This window comes from Gadus macrocephalus, chromosome 21 (assembly GCF_031168955.1).
Source record: "Gadus macrocephalus chromosome 21, ASM3116895v1".
Classification (NCBI taxonomy): domain Eukaryota; kingdom Metazoa; phylum Chordata; class Actinopteri; order Gadiformes; family Gadidae; genus Gadus; species Gadus macrocephalus.
The window spans coordinates 12,442,339-12,457,160 of NC_082402.1; the positions used below are offsets into that span (position 1 = coordinate 12,442,339).

At 41.0% G+C, this 14,822-nt stretch overlaps 1 protein-coding gene and 1 non-coding gene across 2 annotated transcripts in view; one reads left to right on the forward strand and one right to left on the reverse strand.

The window, feature by feature from the left end:
- Positions 1-14,822, reverse strand: part of rngtt (RNA guanylyltransferase and 5'-phosphatase) — a 67,465-nt gene that overhangs the window by 19,617 nt on the left and 33,026 nt on the right. The window contains exon 12 of the mRNA XM_060041227.1: positions 3,575-3,643. Within this exon, the coding sequence (XP_059897210.1) occupies positions 3,575-3,643 (69 nt within the window). The remainder of the gene's footprint in view (positions 1-3,574; positions 3,644-14,822) is intronic.
- LOC132450453 (5S ribosomal RNA) lies at positions 14,394-14,512 on the forward strand. Its single transcript, XR_009523838.1, has one exon. It is a non-coding gene; the product is annotated as a 5S ribosomal RNA (ribosomal RNA).

Below are 14,822 nucleotides of genomic sequence, written 5' to 3' on the forward strand. Positions count from 1 at the left end.
CATTGATTTGAGTAAAGTGACACATCAATGGGGTGGTTGTAGCGTTTCAATTGTGCTGTGGTGGTGGGGCAGACAGCAGCGCATCTGCTCATTTCATTGTTAGTCAATTCTTTTTTGGAGCTTTCCCGGACCTGATGGATCACGCTGTAAGTATAACCTCAGTGGTAATTGCTTTGTAAATTATGTGATTTCGAAAATATAAAGAGAGAAAAAGACAAAGTTCAAACACAATAGGCTACAAATATGGTTGCTGGCAGTTTAGGGCTTTACATGTAGTCTACTGCGGAAGCTGTTCAAAGGGTCAAACCGACCAGAGATAACTAATCATGTCAGTCTAAATTCTTGCAAAAGGACAATGTAATCATCAAAATATGTTTATGAAGTTTTTAAGCTCTCACAACCTCAGTATCAAATTAGTTGGGGCAGTAAACGTATGAGATGTTTGACGTGCCTGCCCTGTATAATCTCGATGTAAGCTAAGCCACAAAGCTCTCAAAGCCAATTATGGCAATATTGATCAAGGCCTCGTGAAAATGCCTTGTCTAGGTTCTGATTATTTGCTTGGAAAAAAACACACCGAGTTCTCCTGTGATGCTCGGCAAGAGGCCATGGCAATCAATACAAATATAATGTTACACAACCGAGTTGATGGAAGGTAGGAAATGCCTCTGATTTGTAGATAAAAGGGCTGGATAAGAAATATTGGCACGTAGACTTGGTGCTGTTATCAATGCCTTATGTTCTTTCTCTGTTAAAGTCTTTCTTTATCCTTTTACTCTCTGCAGTAAATTACACTTATAGTTAGGGCTGAACGATTAATCTAATTCAAATTGAAATCGCGATGTAATAGAACGCGGTATTCAAATCGCAAAGGCTGCGATTAAATAAAAAAAAGTGATTTGTTACTGTTACTGACTGGAAATCAGTACGATATATTTTTTTATTTTTTTATTTTACAATCCAATAATTAAATAAAGAAGTTTATGATATAAATCCTTTAGGCCTGGCCTAAAGGAAAGACAACTTTTTATGTTGACTGCTTCCATTGTTGTGTTGGTCATACTAAAGAATGATTTTTATTTTTTTTTGTGAATAATACACAACATAAGGAAAAATAATGGTCAAAATAATCGCAATTCAATTATTTCCCGCAATCGTTCAGCCCTACTTATAGTGTTCTTGACTTGGGTTTATTATTTAATAGAATATAGTTTTTTTTATACACCTTGTAGTCACCAAAATATTGAAATACCAAAAGCTACACAGATACTACTAAATTACACATCTGCTTTATGTTTAAATTAAATGTTTATTTACACTTCTACCACCACTGGGCTATTGCCAAGTGGCTTTAATTGACTGAGTAAAAAGGCAATTAGCCGGTGTTAAATGAATTGCCTAGGTGAATTCTGTCATCGCTAGAGCAGAGGATTTTCCTTAATCACCATTCTGCGATAGGGCAGTAAATCAATTGACATGACTGAAAGCATTAGCTTTAATTGACGCATCAAGTCAACAAGAACACAACACAGCAATAACAACAATTAATCTCAGAATGTAACAAACAAAAGAAAGCAGGTTTTTCAAACAGCTGGGGTCACAATAGCACTACCATTACCACGCAAGTGAGAGGCTGAGTCACGATTTCGAACACTCAATCAAAAAGGAAAGTATGCATTTATGAAACTCTTGGTCTCTTTACGCAAAAATGTATGGTATGAATTCTTAATGAGCCCAGTAATCATGTTCATCATTAGGCTGGAGATGATGAATAAAGAATAAAGTCAAACAAATAGAATGAACTGCTCCAATAATCCAAGGAAAGATAATCTTACTGAAGCATGAACAGCATGAACAGCATGAAGCCAATTGTTCGATATTGTCAATTTCCCTAACCCTCCGTGGTGCATGGCTGGGTCTGCCAATGGGAACTTGTTTATGTCCGGGTGTGAGCAACTCAAGGGGCAGATATGAGGTCTCCCAATATTATATATAATAATATTTATCGACTATGTGGTTAACATCATGTCGTCTCATTGTTCTGTGGTTGGTTTTGCAGTATATAGAATAAATATAGATGAACATTGCAATAAACTTCTCGTCAAACTTTTGTGCGGCATTTAAAGAAGCATGTATTCCTTGAATGAGATGCTGAAAGGCATAGTTCTTTGGTAATTGGAATTCGCAGACGTAAACATAGCCGTTCCATCCGCGCAGCATTACTTTATAACTTGATTGGGACACTAAAACAGCAGGACTCTGAACACACTGCCAGGTGCCCCACTGTATTTCCTCTTCAGTATATGCTGGCTTAAATAAACATCCGTCACTCAGGAAGATCAGCAGTCGCCCGTTTGATCTGCAGATTAGTATTAATTGCCATAAGCCATTGCAAAATCTCACGGTCTTCAGGGTTGCCTACACAGGGCAACGGATACTCACTGAGCCAGACTCCAAGCCATAATGGCCAGTGGGATTTTGAAGTGAGGGTTAGGGTGGGAATAGTAGAAGAAAGAGGCTTACATTAAACCTACGTCATCTCAATTGGTTATTTTCAATTTGTTGTTAAAAAAAAAAATATGTACATATTTATACATGGACCAGAATAAAACGTTCATGGGACACTCATGATCTACGACGACATTGCACTTTACAAGGAATTCAAAGTGTTTCCCAGACCCGAAAACTGAATGAGGAAGGTCTCTTTAGGGGCAGCCTTGCGTTTTGTCATTGTTCAGTCTTGACATTAGAAATGTGCTAATGTCAGTTATAGGAAAGGATGAGCAATGTGATAAATGCTACCTTGATATTTTTGACTTTCCAGGCTGTTTTTTCATGATTGGCTACCTGGGGACACTTAGATACAGCAGAAGCTCCAGAACCAATGAAAAACCCTGCAAGCTTCACTGTGGTTTAATATAAATTATGTTATTTATTTTTACTACATTTTAAGTAATTAATTCAACCATACAACATCTCATTCATTCACTCAATAACTCATGCAGGTGGGATTACATCTTTATTTTATAATTTGTTTGGAAAAGAAAGTACGTTTTTCAAAAGATTTAGTGTTCGAAGAGGAATCTTCGAAAACAACCTCTAAGTTTGCAAGAAAAAATAGTAAGAAAGAAAAGAAGAAACACCTCAGACACCCAAGCACATTGATATTCTAACACAGAAGGACCTTCCTTTCTCTGTAGAAAACAACCAGGCCATGTGCGTCTCATGCACCACATTGGAGAGCGAGTGAAGGTGACCACAGAGTGGGACAAACAAACAGTGGGTGGCGGTGGCAAGCTGTTATCCTGACACTGAGGGGGGCGGCTCCAACCAAGCTAAACAACCAGAACCTCCCATGTACCCAAGAATGACCTTAGGGGTTCAGGTTTGGCTTCAGATGTTCCCCAGCACTGCCCTGTATCTCAATTGATTTCTTTATATCAGCAGATAAGAACAAGGAGCAAGAGTGTCAACAACTACATATTCTATGATCATTTGAATTTTAACATCCAATTATGCACTTAGTTAGCTAGTTTTGACTGTGATGACCCCGAAAAGCAAAAAGATAACATACCCCACATGGCTGGAAGATGAGACCATCAACCTCGTGGCTGACCTGCGAAGTGAAGCTGCCTTCCAGTAACTGAAAAATAAGAATAGAAAAACAAGGTTAACTTATACCAAAACAAATACAGAAAGCAAAAAACAAAGGTCAATAAAGCATGGCTGAAAATCTGGTTGAGTACATCTATTTAGTACGTTGGCAAGCACTTCTCATACCTGGAACTCTAAAAGCCATTTATGGATCGAGTTTCCACACTGAAAGCTTTGGGGCCAAACGCATCCCGCAGAGATTAAAGAAAATATTTTGATACCTGGCCTGATCCATTTAATTCGCCAGGACCCATAACCGGACAATGACCTCTTTTAATTGATTCAAGCATGGCAGAAACATCAATGCAGTGTTTTGACAGGCAAGACTGCAATTGCTCATCCGGCATTGGGGGATTCGTTATGATTGCAATAATCAGAGGGTGTTTGGCTCATTCATTACCAATGACCGAAATAACTGCTGCTGCAGGGGAACCAAACCAGCCGTGCCATATTGCACCGTTCTCAGGAGAAATAGCCGGAATTTTGTCCTGTGAAATTGCATTTAATTACAGGTTTCCAACAGCCACAGAGGGACAGCTGTGATGATAATACAACCAGGACAGTTCCTGGAAATTCAGAGAATATTTGAGAACAAATATTCTGATGTTGATCCTATTTCAATGACAGGGTTGACGTGCAGCAGGATCCCAGAAATATGGTTTACTACGCATCTTTTGTGCGCTCAGAAAGCATGCACACAGTCCACAGTGTATTTTCTTTGTATCATTCTCTTTCTGATTTGAACAGTTAACAGTCATTTCCTTTGCCAAAACCATTATTAAACAATTATTACTATTATTATTAAATATTATTAAATATTAAACTAAATAACAATGAAAATCATTATACATGAAGAAAATGATCAAATATGGTCATTATTGTCCTCTGCAAGAAGAGAAGTAAATTACACATGGCTTTCGACAAGCATCCAATTCAGCCAAAGAATTTATTTTGGGCAAACAGGTTAACAAAAAAGATTCAAGTCATAAAAGGAGAAAGGAAAATTGCTAGGATATTTGTCCTCAACTATACCAGTTAAAAGTCATGATCAGAGACCAATTTTATTCTTCCCTGTGAGGAATGCATGATTGCAGTGCTGGAGGCAACAAGTAAGTAATGGTAAGTAAAAAATCTGAGAAATTAACCGTTCTGTCAACAGTAAAGATGAGCAGCAATCCAAGGATCAGTTAATACTAGTCTCTGGTGCAGGCACTGAGCAGAGACAGAGATACAGAGACATGTTGAAGTATCACGCCAACACAGACGGGAAAATAGTTCTCCCTCTCCTCATCTTAGATTTCCTTTGGGTAGAAACACGGTAACTGATATTTTCTATAGGCTCCATGTTGAAATGAGACACAGGTTTGGCAGGCAGGAAATGGCTTCAGTCAATAATGTGGAACGCTAATGCAAATGTGCACTAGAGTAAAGATCAGGTAACCTACTCAGCCCATTGAGAAGATAAAAAGCAGAGATCAACGCATTTATGCCAGACGATCACAGACAAATTACACAAGGTAGAAGAATATCTCAGGCCCTAAGAACTTCTCCATATCCTCTTTTGGTAACATTCATAAAATAGCACCGGCCAAACACCACAAAGCCCCTGAACTTTATTCTTCAAACCATTTCAAATGAGCTGACATTTGGCAGTGTGACAGAGGGAGATGACCAGCCCTGTAAACAGAGGGAACGTTTGGAAATAAGGAAGCTGGCAGCAAATACCAACTCAACCCTCACAGGAAAAGACTAGGGCCAGGTGGAGCTCCATTGCAACCTTAAAGAGCCATTGAAACCAAAATCACATTTTCTTTGTTTTTAACATGGTCACTTGTCCTTTATGATCTTAAACACATGAATACATGCCATTTTATCACTGTTACTGAAATAAGTACCCAATATAGGGAAAAAATGAGTAAAATCCTATGTTCTCCCTTAAGCAATACAAACGTTTCACTCGCTGCAAACAAAGGTGGCGTTCTTTTCCGAGTACCTTTACCGAGGGAGTCTGGCGTAACACGCCTTGGATCGTAACCATTGGAATATGACACCCCCCTCTTTCCTAAAATTCTCATATTTTACTCGCATTTTTTTAAATCACACAGTGTTCGAATTCCTTCTGAATGAGTGGGCTCACTGGATCTTTAAGAAATTCCACTTAGAAGAAGTAGAAGCCCAAGAGCAGAATCATTCCGCATTTTTCAGACATGCTTGTGATCCATGCATATAGTCAAGAATGTGTTAAAGCCTTGTGGTTTATCTACCACAATAACAACTCAGGGGGAAATATTGGCAATATGTGACATAACTGAATTTACTCTTTCATTAAAGTCCTTGCCATTGTTTATATTTCATGCTTTACCTATAAAATTCATGAAATGTCCGTAAGCATCAGTGGATATTAAACACCTTTGCGATTAGCAATGTAGCTGGCGTATGCAAATGTGACTTATTGAGGTAGCAGCAATTGATTAAATGATTGCTACTTATGATGATAAACTCAACAATAATTACAGATAGACCATTTTGTTTTCCTATTGACAATCTGGACACCATTCACTGTTAATGTTTACTTGTGTGTTAGACATGCACGTACACATGTACCGTACAAAAACTAAACTTTGTGTTTCGGGGGGGGGGGGGGGGGGGTGGTGGGTGGGGGCGGGGGCGCCTTGCCACCCATTTTTGCATTTGGGTAAAAAATGATTGTCATGTTTTTAAGGTTTTTTGATAGCCCTTCACCCTTGTATAAACAAATGCATTAGGAAACATGTGTTTTTTGGGGATTTTGGTGGCAGGGACCTTTAACTGAACAAAGTGTCAGGAGTAGATAAATGGTTCATTATAACAGAGGGGATAACAGACCCAGCATACAACAAGCCTGGTATTTGTTAAAGGAGCCCATAGATCTTCAGCCTCATCCTTATTGATGAGGCTGAAGACTCTTAACGTAAAACACCCTTTATTTCACTTTTTATTTATCCTTTGGCAACCATGTAAGTAAGGTATCAAGATATTTTTTTTTTTTTAGCTCAGTCAATATTAATCAGTAGTTTATTCCTAAAAAACCATAACTAATGTTGAAATCAAGTAGAAAATGAAGAATTTAGGAACAAGGACTCTGGCATCCGAGTGAGTCCTTTATCCAAAAGAAAGCCATCACAACATCATTTTCAAGAATGATCAATGAGTCAAAGCATTTCACACATGAAAGCTTGACGATCTCGCTGACATAGAGAAGGCTGAGAGCCAAACTTAAAAGAACTACCGGCTTCACGAGGCGATGGAGTGTAGGCAGAGAGATGGAGTTCCATTTCAGTTCCCCGGCCATCTCACAACATCCACCCACCATTTCTCCGTGCACCCAGGAAAGCTCGGGAGAGAGTTATTAGGCTGCGAAGAGACACACATCTTCTTACAGATGTCGATGTGTGCAGTGATAAGCCAAGACACTTCTTTCATATGAAAGCCCGTTTGGAAAAGGACAAATGAGGCGGTTGGTCAGTAATGTAGGGGTCATGTGGAAGGCGAATAACACAGACCCTTATTAAGAGAACACACTTCCCAAGGTCCCCTTAGGGAGCAGAGGGAGCTACAGACATCATGCAGGCAGGTGAAAACGCCCACGAGCCCAAACACTGCATAGCAATGAGTGGCGCCTTCTTTCCACCAGAAGGGAGGGAATAAATGTTGAGGATGATATAAATGGGGGGCAATTTTCTGCCTCATCCATTTTTATGTCGGAGGCTCATTGCACACGGCCTATAGTATAGTGATCCGTGAATCGTACCGTGGCTTTGTTGCTGCCAAAGCCAGAGCCAAAACCATGAAATAAATCACAGACGCAAGACAAGTAAAACCCCCCCCCCCCCCCGTCTATTATTTTTGAAAACTGACACAACAATGAGAAAAATAAAGCAGATTTCAATGCAGAAACTCCTTAGCTTTGTTTGAGTTTACTGGTGCAGTTTTAGCGTTTCATCCAATGAATAAATGATGGCTGTTTATATGCATGCAACCAGCACCAATGTTTGTATTGGCTGTCACAGTAAGCAACGCAGGGAAGTTTGCCTGGCAGCCTCTCCTCTGAAAACCTCTCCTCTTCAGGTAAAGCCGCTAGACAGGCCTGTCTGAGACCACTGAGGAGAGACCGCTGATTGTCCCTTTCACCCCCTGCTTCAGAATGATTTATTGCAGAATGCAAACATCCACCCAAATGCAATGCAATTTCCCTTACCATTGAGAGATTATTTGGATGTTATTGCATGACAAAAATCAGAAAATCATCATCAATAAGAGATGTTGCGTTTCATGGCAAACCTATATTTACACCAACCTCTAAAAAGATTAAATGCAATGTCTGTCGCATGGGGGTCTCTCAATCAAAACCATTACAAAAGTCATTTATTGAGTAGCGTTACAGAGTAGCGTGTGAACAAAGTGACGTAACATATCTAACTTGCCATTAGATGAGTCAAACACCCATAAAGCTATAGCTCACGCTATCTGGCTGAATTAACCGTGCATAGTATCTGCGCTGTCATCCAGGGTCAAAACCATCGTACACAAAATATCTAAGAACGTGTTGTGAATGTTGTGATGTTACATTGTTATTGTATCATAAGCTTTGTGGCTGGCATGAGACACTTGTCACAGAAGCACATCAAAGAAAGATAAATCTATATTGAAATATAATTTCAGAAATTAAAACTACTGGGGATTATGGGTTCCCCTGAGGTTACCGGGTAAAGGGGGTATGTCGCCATTAACAGTCCACCCAATGGATAGCACAGTTACCTTGAATTATTTATTTTTTTTCTTGGGTTTGAACATCGTTGGAAACATTTATGGAACTACATAATAATGTAACTACTAAAAATGTTTTAATCAAGTCATTTTGAGATATTTGAATGCCGTAATTTCACATACTTTACCTTTAAATACATCCATCATCTAGATTCCATTTTGTTAAGAGTAAACCCATATATTCAAAACGTCGCATTCAAATGAATAGGTGTCACTGTTTAAATACCGGCATACAATAACAACAGAAGCGGTCTTGCATGTATGCCATAAAGTCTACAATTAGACGGACGCGTGTGGGCTGTTTTTAGCAGTCCGTTGACAGTCCGCCATCTTTTCAGAGGCATCTCCTGCTGCGCATGCATGTAGGTAGAGCAAGGGGGGAGAAAGGATTAACAGGCTGAGCCCAGCGAGGCCATGAGGAACTAATAGGAATGGCCTTTCTGAGCTACAAAAATTCTGTGCTACTGAAAAACTGCAAACTCTCAAAACTTACATTCCACTGCTTTAACCCAAGGGCTTTATCATTTATTTCCCCATCATGTTTGAATAACTGAAAAGCGGCAGCAAGGCACATATCTTTGTCGGTACTGCGGGGAAAAGATCACCAGCTGCCAACCCAGAGACCTCTCTCACCCCTGCTCCCACTTCCTCAGAAGGATACCGTCTTGGAAGGGCGGCAGGTCTACTGCCACCGGCACCACCCATCACCTCTGAAGCTTATTTCCTGAAGCGCTCCAGCTAGTAAACAGCCGCTGCAAGCTGAATCCCCTGTTGTGCACAACAACTCTTTTTCACCTGCTGCAATCTTACAGACTCCTTTCACGGTTGTCTTTTTCTGCATATCTTTGCACTTCTTCTGCATATCTTTGCCTCTTATTTCATGTGGTTGCTGACTGTCTTGTTTAGGGTATGCACCTGTACCCAAAGAAATGATTGTATGTCTCGTCGTGTTGGCAAGGAAAGCTTTGGAATTCTGATATTTTGAGCAATGCAAGCATCACCGTCAGACCACTGCCCACTATGACGCAGCGCAAGTAGCGGAAAAAGGGATTGTCTAATAGAGTCCGATGCAACTGTGCTCTCTACTCCGAATAATACAAAACCTTCCACACGATAGGGTACACAATGATAAACTGCAACAAAGGTCATAAATAAACCAGCAATACTTCAGGAGCGCCTTATTCACCCTTTACACATTCCGTTATTAGACATTCTCCATCTTGGCCCAGGCATACAAGGATCATCTCTTCTCTATTATGCATGGTGACTCGCACAGGTCTGGCAGAACAGACATCGCAAAATATTTCAGAAAATGTAATCCCTCAATGTTATCCTTTCTGCCTCAGCACACATGGAGCGAAATTATTCAGTTTTCATTCCACAAAACTGGATTATACAGCCTTCCACGGCCACAGTGTAGCATCGCGTTCAAATGCTTAATCAAATGTGGAGGAGAGTGATTGTTATTCTAGTCAGGTGGCGGTGTGTGTGCGCGTTGCCTCTAGCACTTTTCATGCCTAATATGAAAGGCCTTTAGCAGCCAGCCTGCAGTTCCCCGGCTCCATGTTGCCGTTAACATGTGTTGAGGAGGATGGAGTGTGTTTGCTCAACTGCTTTGGTGGTATTTAGTCAAATCAGCTGACAGGCCGCGGAAAGAAAGTGTGTAGGTTTTATTTAGAGAGGTGAAATAATGTTTGCTTTGGGCAAAATATACTTTGTCAAACTGAATATATTAAGAATAACATATGCAATTAAACAATGTCAAAGGAACAATTCCCTTTGAAAGTACATTTCAATTATGGGCTCAAAACATGTTTGGCGTATGGGGAGCAGCCCTGTTTTCTGGCATTCCTCTACAGGGGGCCTTCGGGGACTCAGGGAACTCAGCTCAGAAAAGCCAATTGTTTGGTAGGTCCCGTATCTGCTTTAAATTAAAGTCTGCTTTAAATGCAGACTTTAAAGAGAGGTCCTCACTAAGCACCTTGGGATCAAATGCCTTAATTGTAACTCTATACATTAAGGATTGGAAAGAAGGGTTACATCTATTAATATGGCCACATTTGATGGACAAACCTACTTGGTGTTGCTCTTTGCTCCACTGATCACATTTTATAGTTTTTATGAAATATCTAGACAGCTCAATCTAGACAGTGAATTTGATCCTCAAGCTAACAATTCCTTCCAATACCAATAAGGCCTTGTAACCGCCATCAATATAAAAGATGGCTACTATCAATTTTCTTGTGATTCTGCCGATTCTGTGTTAGAAATATGGACATAAGCTGGTGCAGGTGTCATATCATCTTATTACGGAGAAAACTGAGAAACTCGGCTCCATTCAGTACATTTTGGGATCTGTGACAAGCACAAATCGTAGCTATCTAGAAGCCTAAGAATGAGGGCTTCTGCATTTCTGGCAACAGTGTTTGTTGCAATGCACATGTGAGTGTGAATAATTCTATTTAAGGCCTTTGTCAATACATGAGCCGACCAACCACTGTCCTAGTCCTTCATTTATACATTTTGCGTACAAACAACTCTCTGCGCAAACCATGTGTACAGTAGGAGTTGGGCGCTTCAAATGGCAGATCTAGCCTTTCGTCTAACTTTCGCACTAACTTTCTGGAAGCATCAAAGTCCTCTCGACCCTCTGGGTTCTGGCAACTGGTATGTTTCAGCCAAACTAGGAGATATAGCTGGCATTTCCCCGCCCGCGCTAAGCCGTTTAACGCCTGCAGTCCTTTGAAGGTGTCATCACTTTATGCACAGTTTCCCTATATCATCACAGATATAGGGAGTGACTAGCATTTGCAACATTTCCATAGGAGATTTTTACCTTTTGCGCTTCTTTATAATTTTTATTAGTTCTCTGCCGGGGATAGGCATAAGGATTTAGGACAGCCAGCATTTATCAAAGGAAACTGTGCCCCTAAACGCTTGATAAATATACATTTCTTAGTTTGTAGGGTTAGCATTCAGTATATTTTCTTCCACCTTGGTAAATGAGGTCTCTGATATCTTCGTCAGGATGCCATCCATAAACTCATAAAGTAAAGGTAGAAATGTTTAATTCATGACATCGCTCCGAACCGCTACGCTAGACACCTCTGAACATCACGGGTGTCTGGGGTCTAGACTGCAAAAGTGCCATCTTGCACTTGCATTGTAGTGGTAAATTAGCACCTCTGGTTCTTCTTAATTTTAAAAGCAAACATTACCAGCCAGAGAGAGAGAGTATGAGTGTTTTTAAGGAGCTTTCAAGTGGCATTATGTTTGCACCTCTACGTGAATGTGGCATTGTGACGGAAAGGGTCTAAAGGAAACAAACAGATGCTCTCTCTTATGCAATGCCCACTGAACCAATATTGTGTGCATCATCGCCGCTTGCGTAACAGTTCAGAGACTTTGAAGGAGAGCTAAATATATAAATAAATGCATCTCAAAGCAACTGAGGTACGCAAATGATGTTAGTCATCTGATCCGTGGATAGAGTTTTCCTTCTTCCAGCGAGCTCGAGCCCTTACGCAACAGACGGCGTGCTCTCCCGCTGTGAGTGGGCCCAGGCAGGGGAGAGAACACAGCGGTGCTGGAGAGAACCATCGTTTGTGGACTATTTCCTTAGAGGGCCAAATGTGGGTCCACAATCCACATTGTTCTGATTTAAGATATAGATTCATTTTAGAGGCTGGCAGTGGCTCAGGAATTGCCAGACAATCTAGCTCTCCGTCTGAGCAATCCATCTCCACCGAGACTGGCCACGGTTTGATTTCATAGAGATATCGGCCCTCGATGAAACCATACACTTTTTAATAGCTCGGGGCAGATTGGGTAATTGTAATGAATGGGAACAGAGTGTTTTGCTGGCTGCTTTTGCGAGGCTGAGGACCTTGTATTTTTTTCATGTTGTGTTTTGGTTGAGCGTCCTGGAAAAAAAACTGCCAATGTCATTATAGGTTTATGTGTAGTAGGGCTGGACAAAATATCGAATTTTTATCGCGATGACGATATTGACGTCCCACGATGACACGTAGTGTTCTCGCGATATTTCCGCGATATTTTTTTTAAATAATGCATCCGCAAAAAAATGAAAACCAAAAAAGAAAGTAGCCGCGCCCATGCAGTATACGCTCTACCTCCACTGCAAAGCAAGTGGAGGTAGAGGAGAAACGGAGAGCCAGAAACGAGACGCGGGGGTCGGTCATATATTGTCTTTTATCGTGAAAACCTAATTTGTTTGTAGAGGCGGGAGGTAATGCATCAAAGGGGCTGAGTCTCGCCTATAGACAGTTGTGGGAAACCCTGATATCGTCAAGCGTTTACTACTGAAAGAGGCCTTTAAAGCTGTTTTCACGGCTTGGTATTCCTATGGGTCAATTTGTCCTGAGGATTGGGCTTTTTTTCCAAACTAAGCTTGCATTTTCCAACCGAATGATAAAGGAGTGAGGGATGGAGATGGAGGAACAGACACCTCAGCCTGTCACTTCTCCATCCGCAGCCTTCACACATTGGGAGCTGCCGGAGACGAGACAGTTGGGGTGTGAGGTCAGCGAGCCCACGCGAAGCCCAGGCTAGGCTAATAACAAAAACACTTTAGCTGGGGGATTTACACTCCTAGTGTTCCACTCCTATTCCCATCCTGAAAATCTGAAACCATTACATTAGTAGAGGCACATTTGTCTGGACTTAATAATGGAGGGAGTTATAAGAAGGGCAGTTGCAGTACTATCTGGCAATTTAATGAAGGTTAACAGACAGGAGGTGAGTGAAAGGTTACATGGTTACTCAGCCTGGCTTTTAGAAATAGCAGCAACAGGTGACAATAATACTGAATACATCCATTTGAGATTCATTGTATCCAGATCCAACTGTAACCATGACAATGAGATAATACAGAGCTTTTTCTCAGTCACAAAACAAACATGTAGCTATTCAAGATCAGTTGTTGGTTCCTATGGAATTCTTATATTTAATTGTAGATGTATAATGTGAGAAATTATTGCATTGCAATAATTGCAATGCAATAATGTACATCTACACATCTACATGTCTTTACAAATCTACATCTTAAACCTGAGATGCATATGTTGTGCAAAAAAGAAAGATCTGCTTTCCACTTACTATGACTTTCACATTGATATTGAATCCTGAATGTTAAGGGTTAATGTCCTTGATTGAAATGATGGCAACATATATGGAAATTGTTTGGAAGTAGGGGTCTGATTGCTTTTCCCATTTGATCAATTGGAAGCGGATATTAGAATATTCATAAGCAGAGGTGAAATAACTTTCTGGAATTTGGATGAAAGAGGTGTCAGATGGAGGAGTGTGTGTGTGGGGGGGGGGGTTAATACAATTTAGCCAAAGACTTAGTCTGAGTACATTGGCTGAACACCATGCTTCAAGTTAAATTAAGCTTTATTGCTACATTGCCATGCTTGATTGAGTAATCAAGCATGGAATCTTCTTAGTGATTCATTTATTTCTGCTCTACCCAACCTCTTCTACCAAGTCAGTCATCATGGGAAGACCTGCACTTTGCAGACGATTGCGGCACATTTCTCAACCCCCAGCCGTTCCTGACCTTTGAGACTATGCACAATAATTAATTGGATAATGGTCATGTGCAGCTTCTGGCAATCATATCGCCTTAGAATCATTAATAGCTTTAAACATATTAGCTATGTCATCACTGTTACTGAAATAATCGAAAAATAGGTGTAAAATTCTTAATTTTTTTATCATCTACCCAAACTAGTGAGTCGTAAGTAGACTGAAGATTCTGCTTTGCTCCGAGCTCAGTTACAGGCTATCGCCACAGTGGTGTGGAGTGTGGAGAACTTTCTGGGCAGCGGCTCATGCTGATGTGTCATTTGAGAGCGGGTTAGGCTTCTCTGACACTCGACAGTGTGTGGCGCATTTCATATACATTACTCATTAACAGCCATACCACCCTGAACACGCCCGATCTCGTCTGATCTCGGAAGCTAAGCAGGGTCGGGCCTGGTTAGTACCTGGATGGGAGACCGCCTGGGAATACCAGGTGCTGTAAGTGGTGTCGGGTGGTGGCCTATAGGTGGCACTCTTCCCTCTGGCCCCCTTACTCATCAATCCCGATGCCCCAGTGCAGTGACGGGGACACTGTGCTGTGGAAGGTGCCGTCCTTCGGAGGAGACGTAAAACCGAGGTTCTGACTCACTTTGGTCATAAAAGATCCCATGGCACTGATCGTAAAGAGTAGGGGTTTCCCCGGTGTCCTGGCCCAACCAGGCTCATTTCAATCTGGCCCCCTAATCATCCTCCTGTATAATTGGCTGACTCATTAATTCCCTCACTCTCCACCTCAAGCTGGTGTGTGGTGAGCG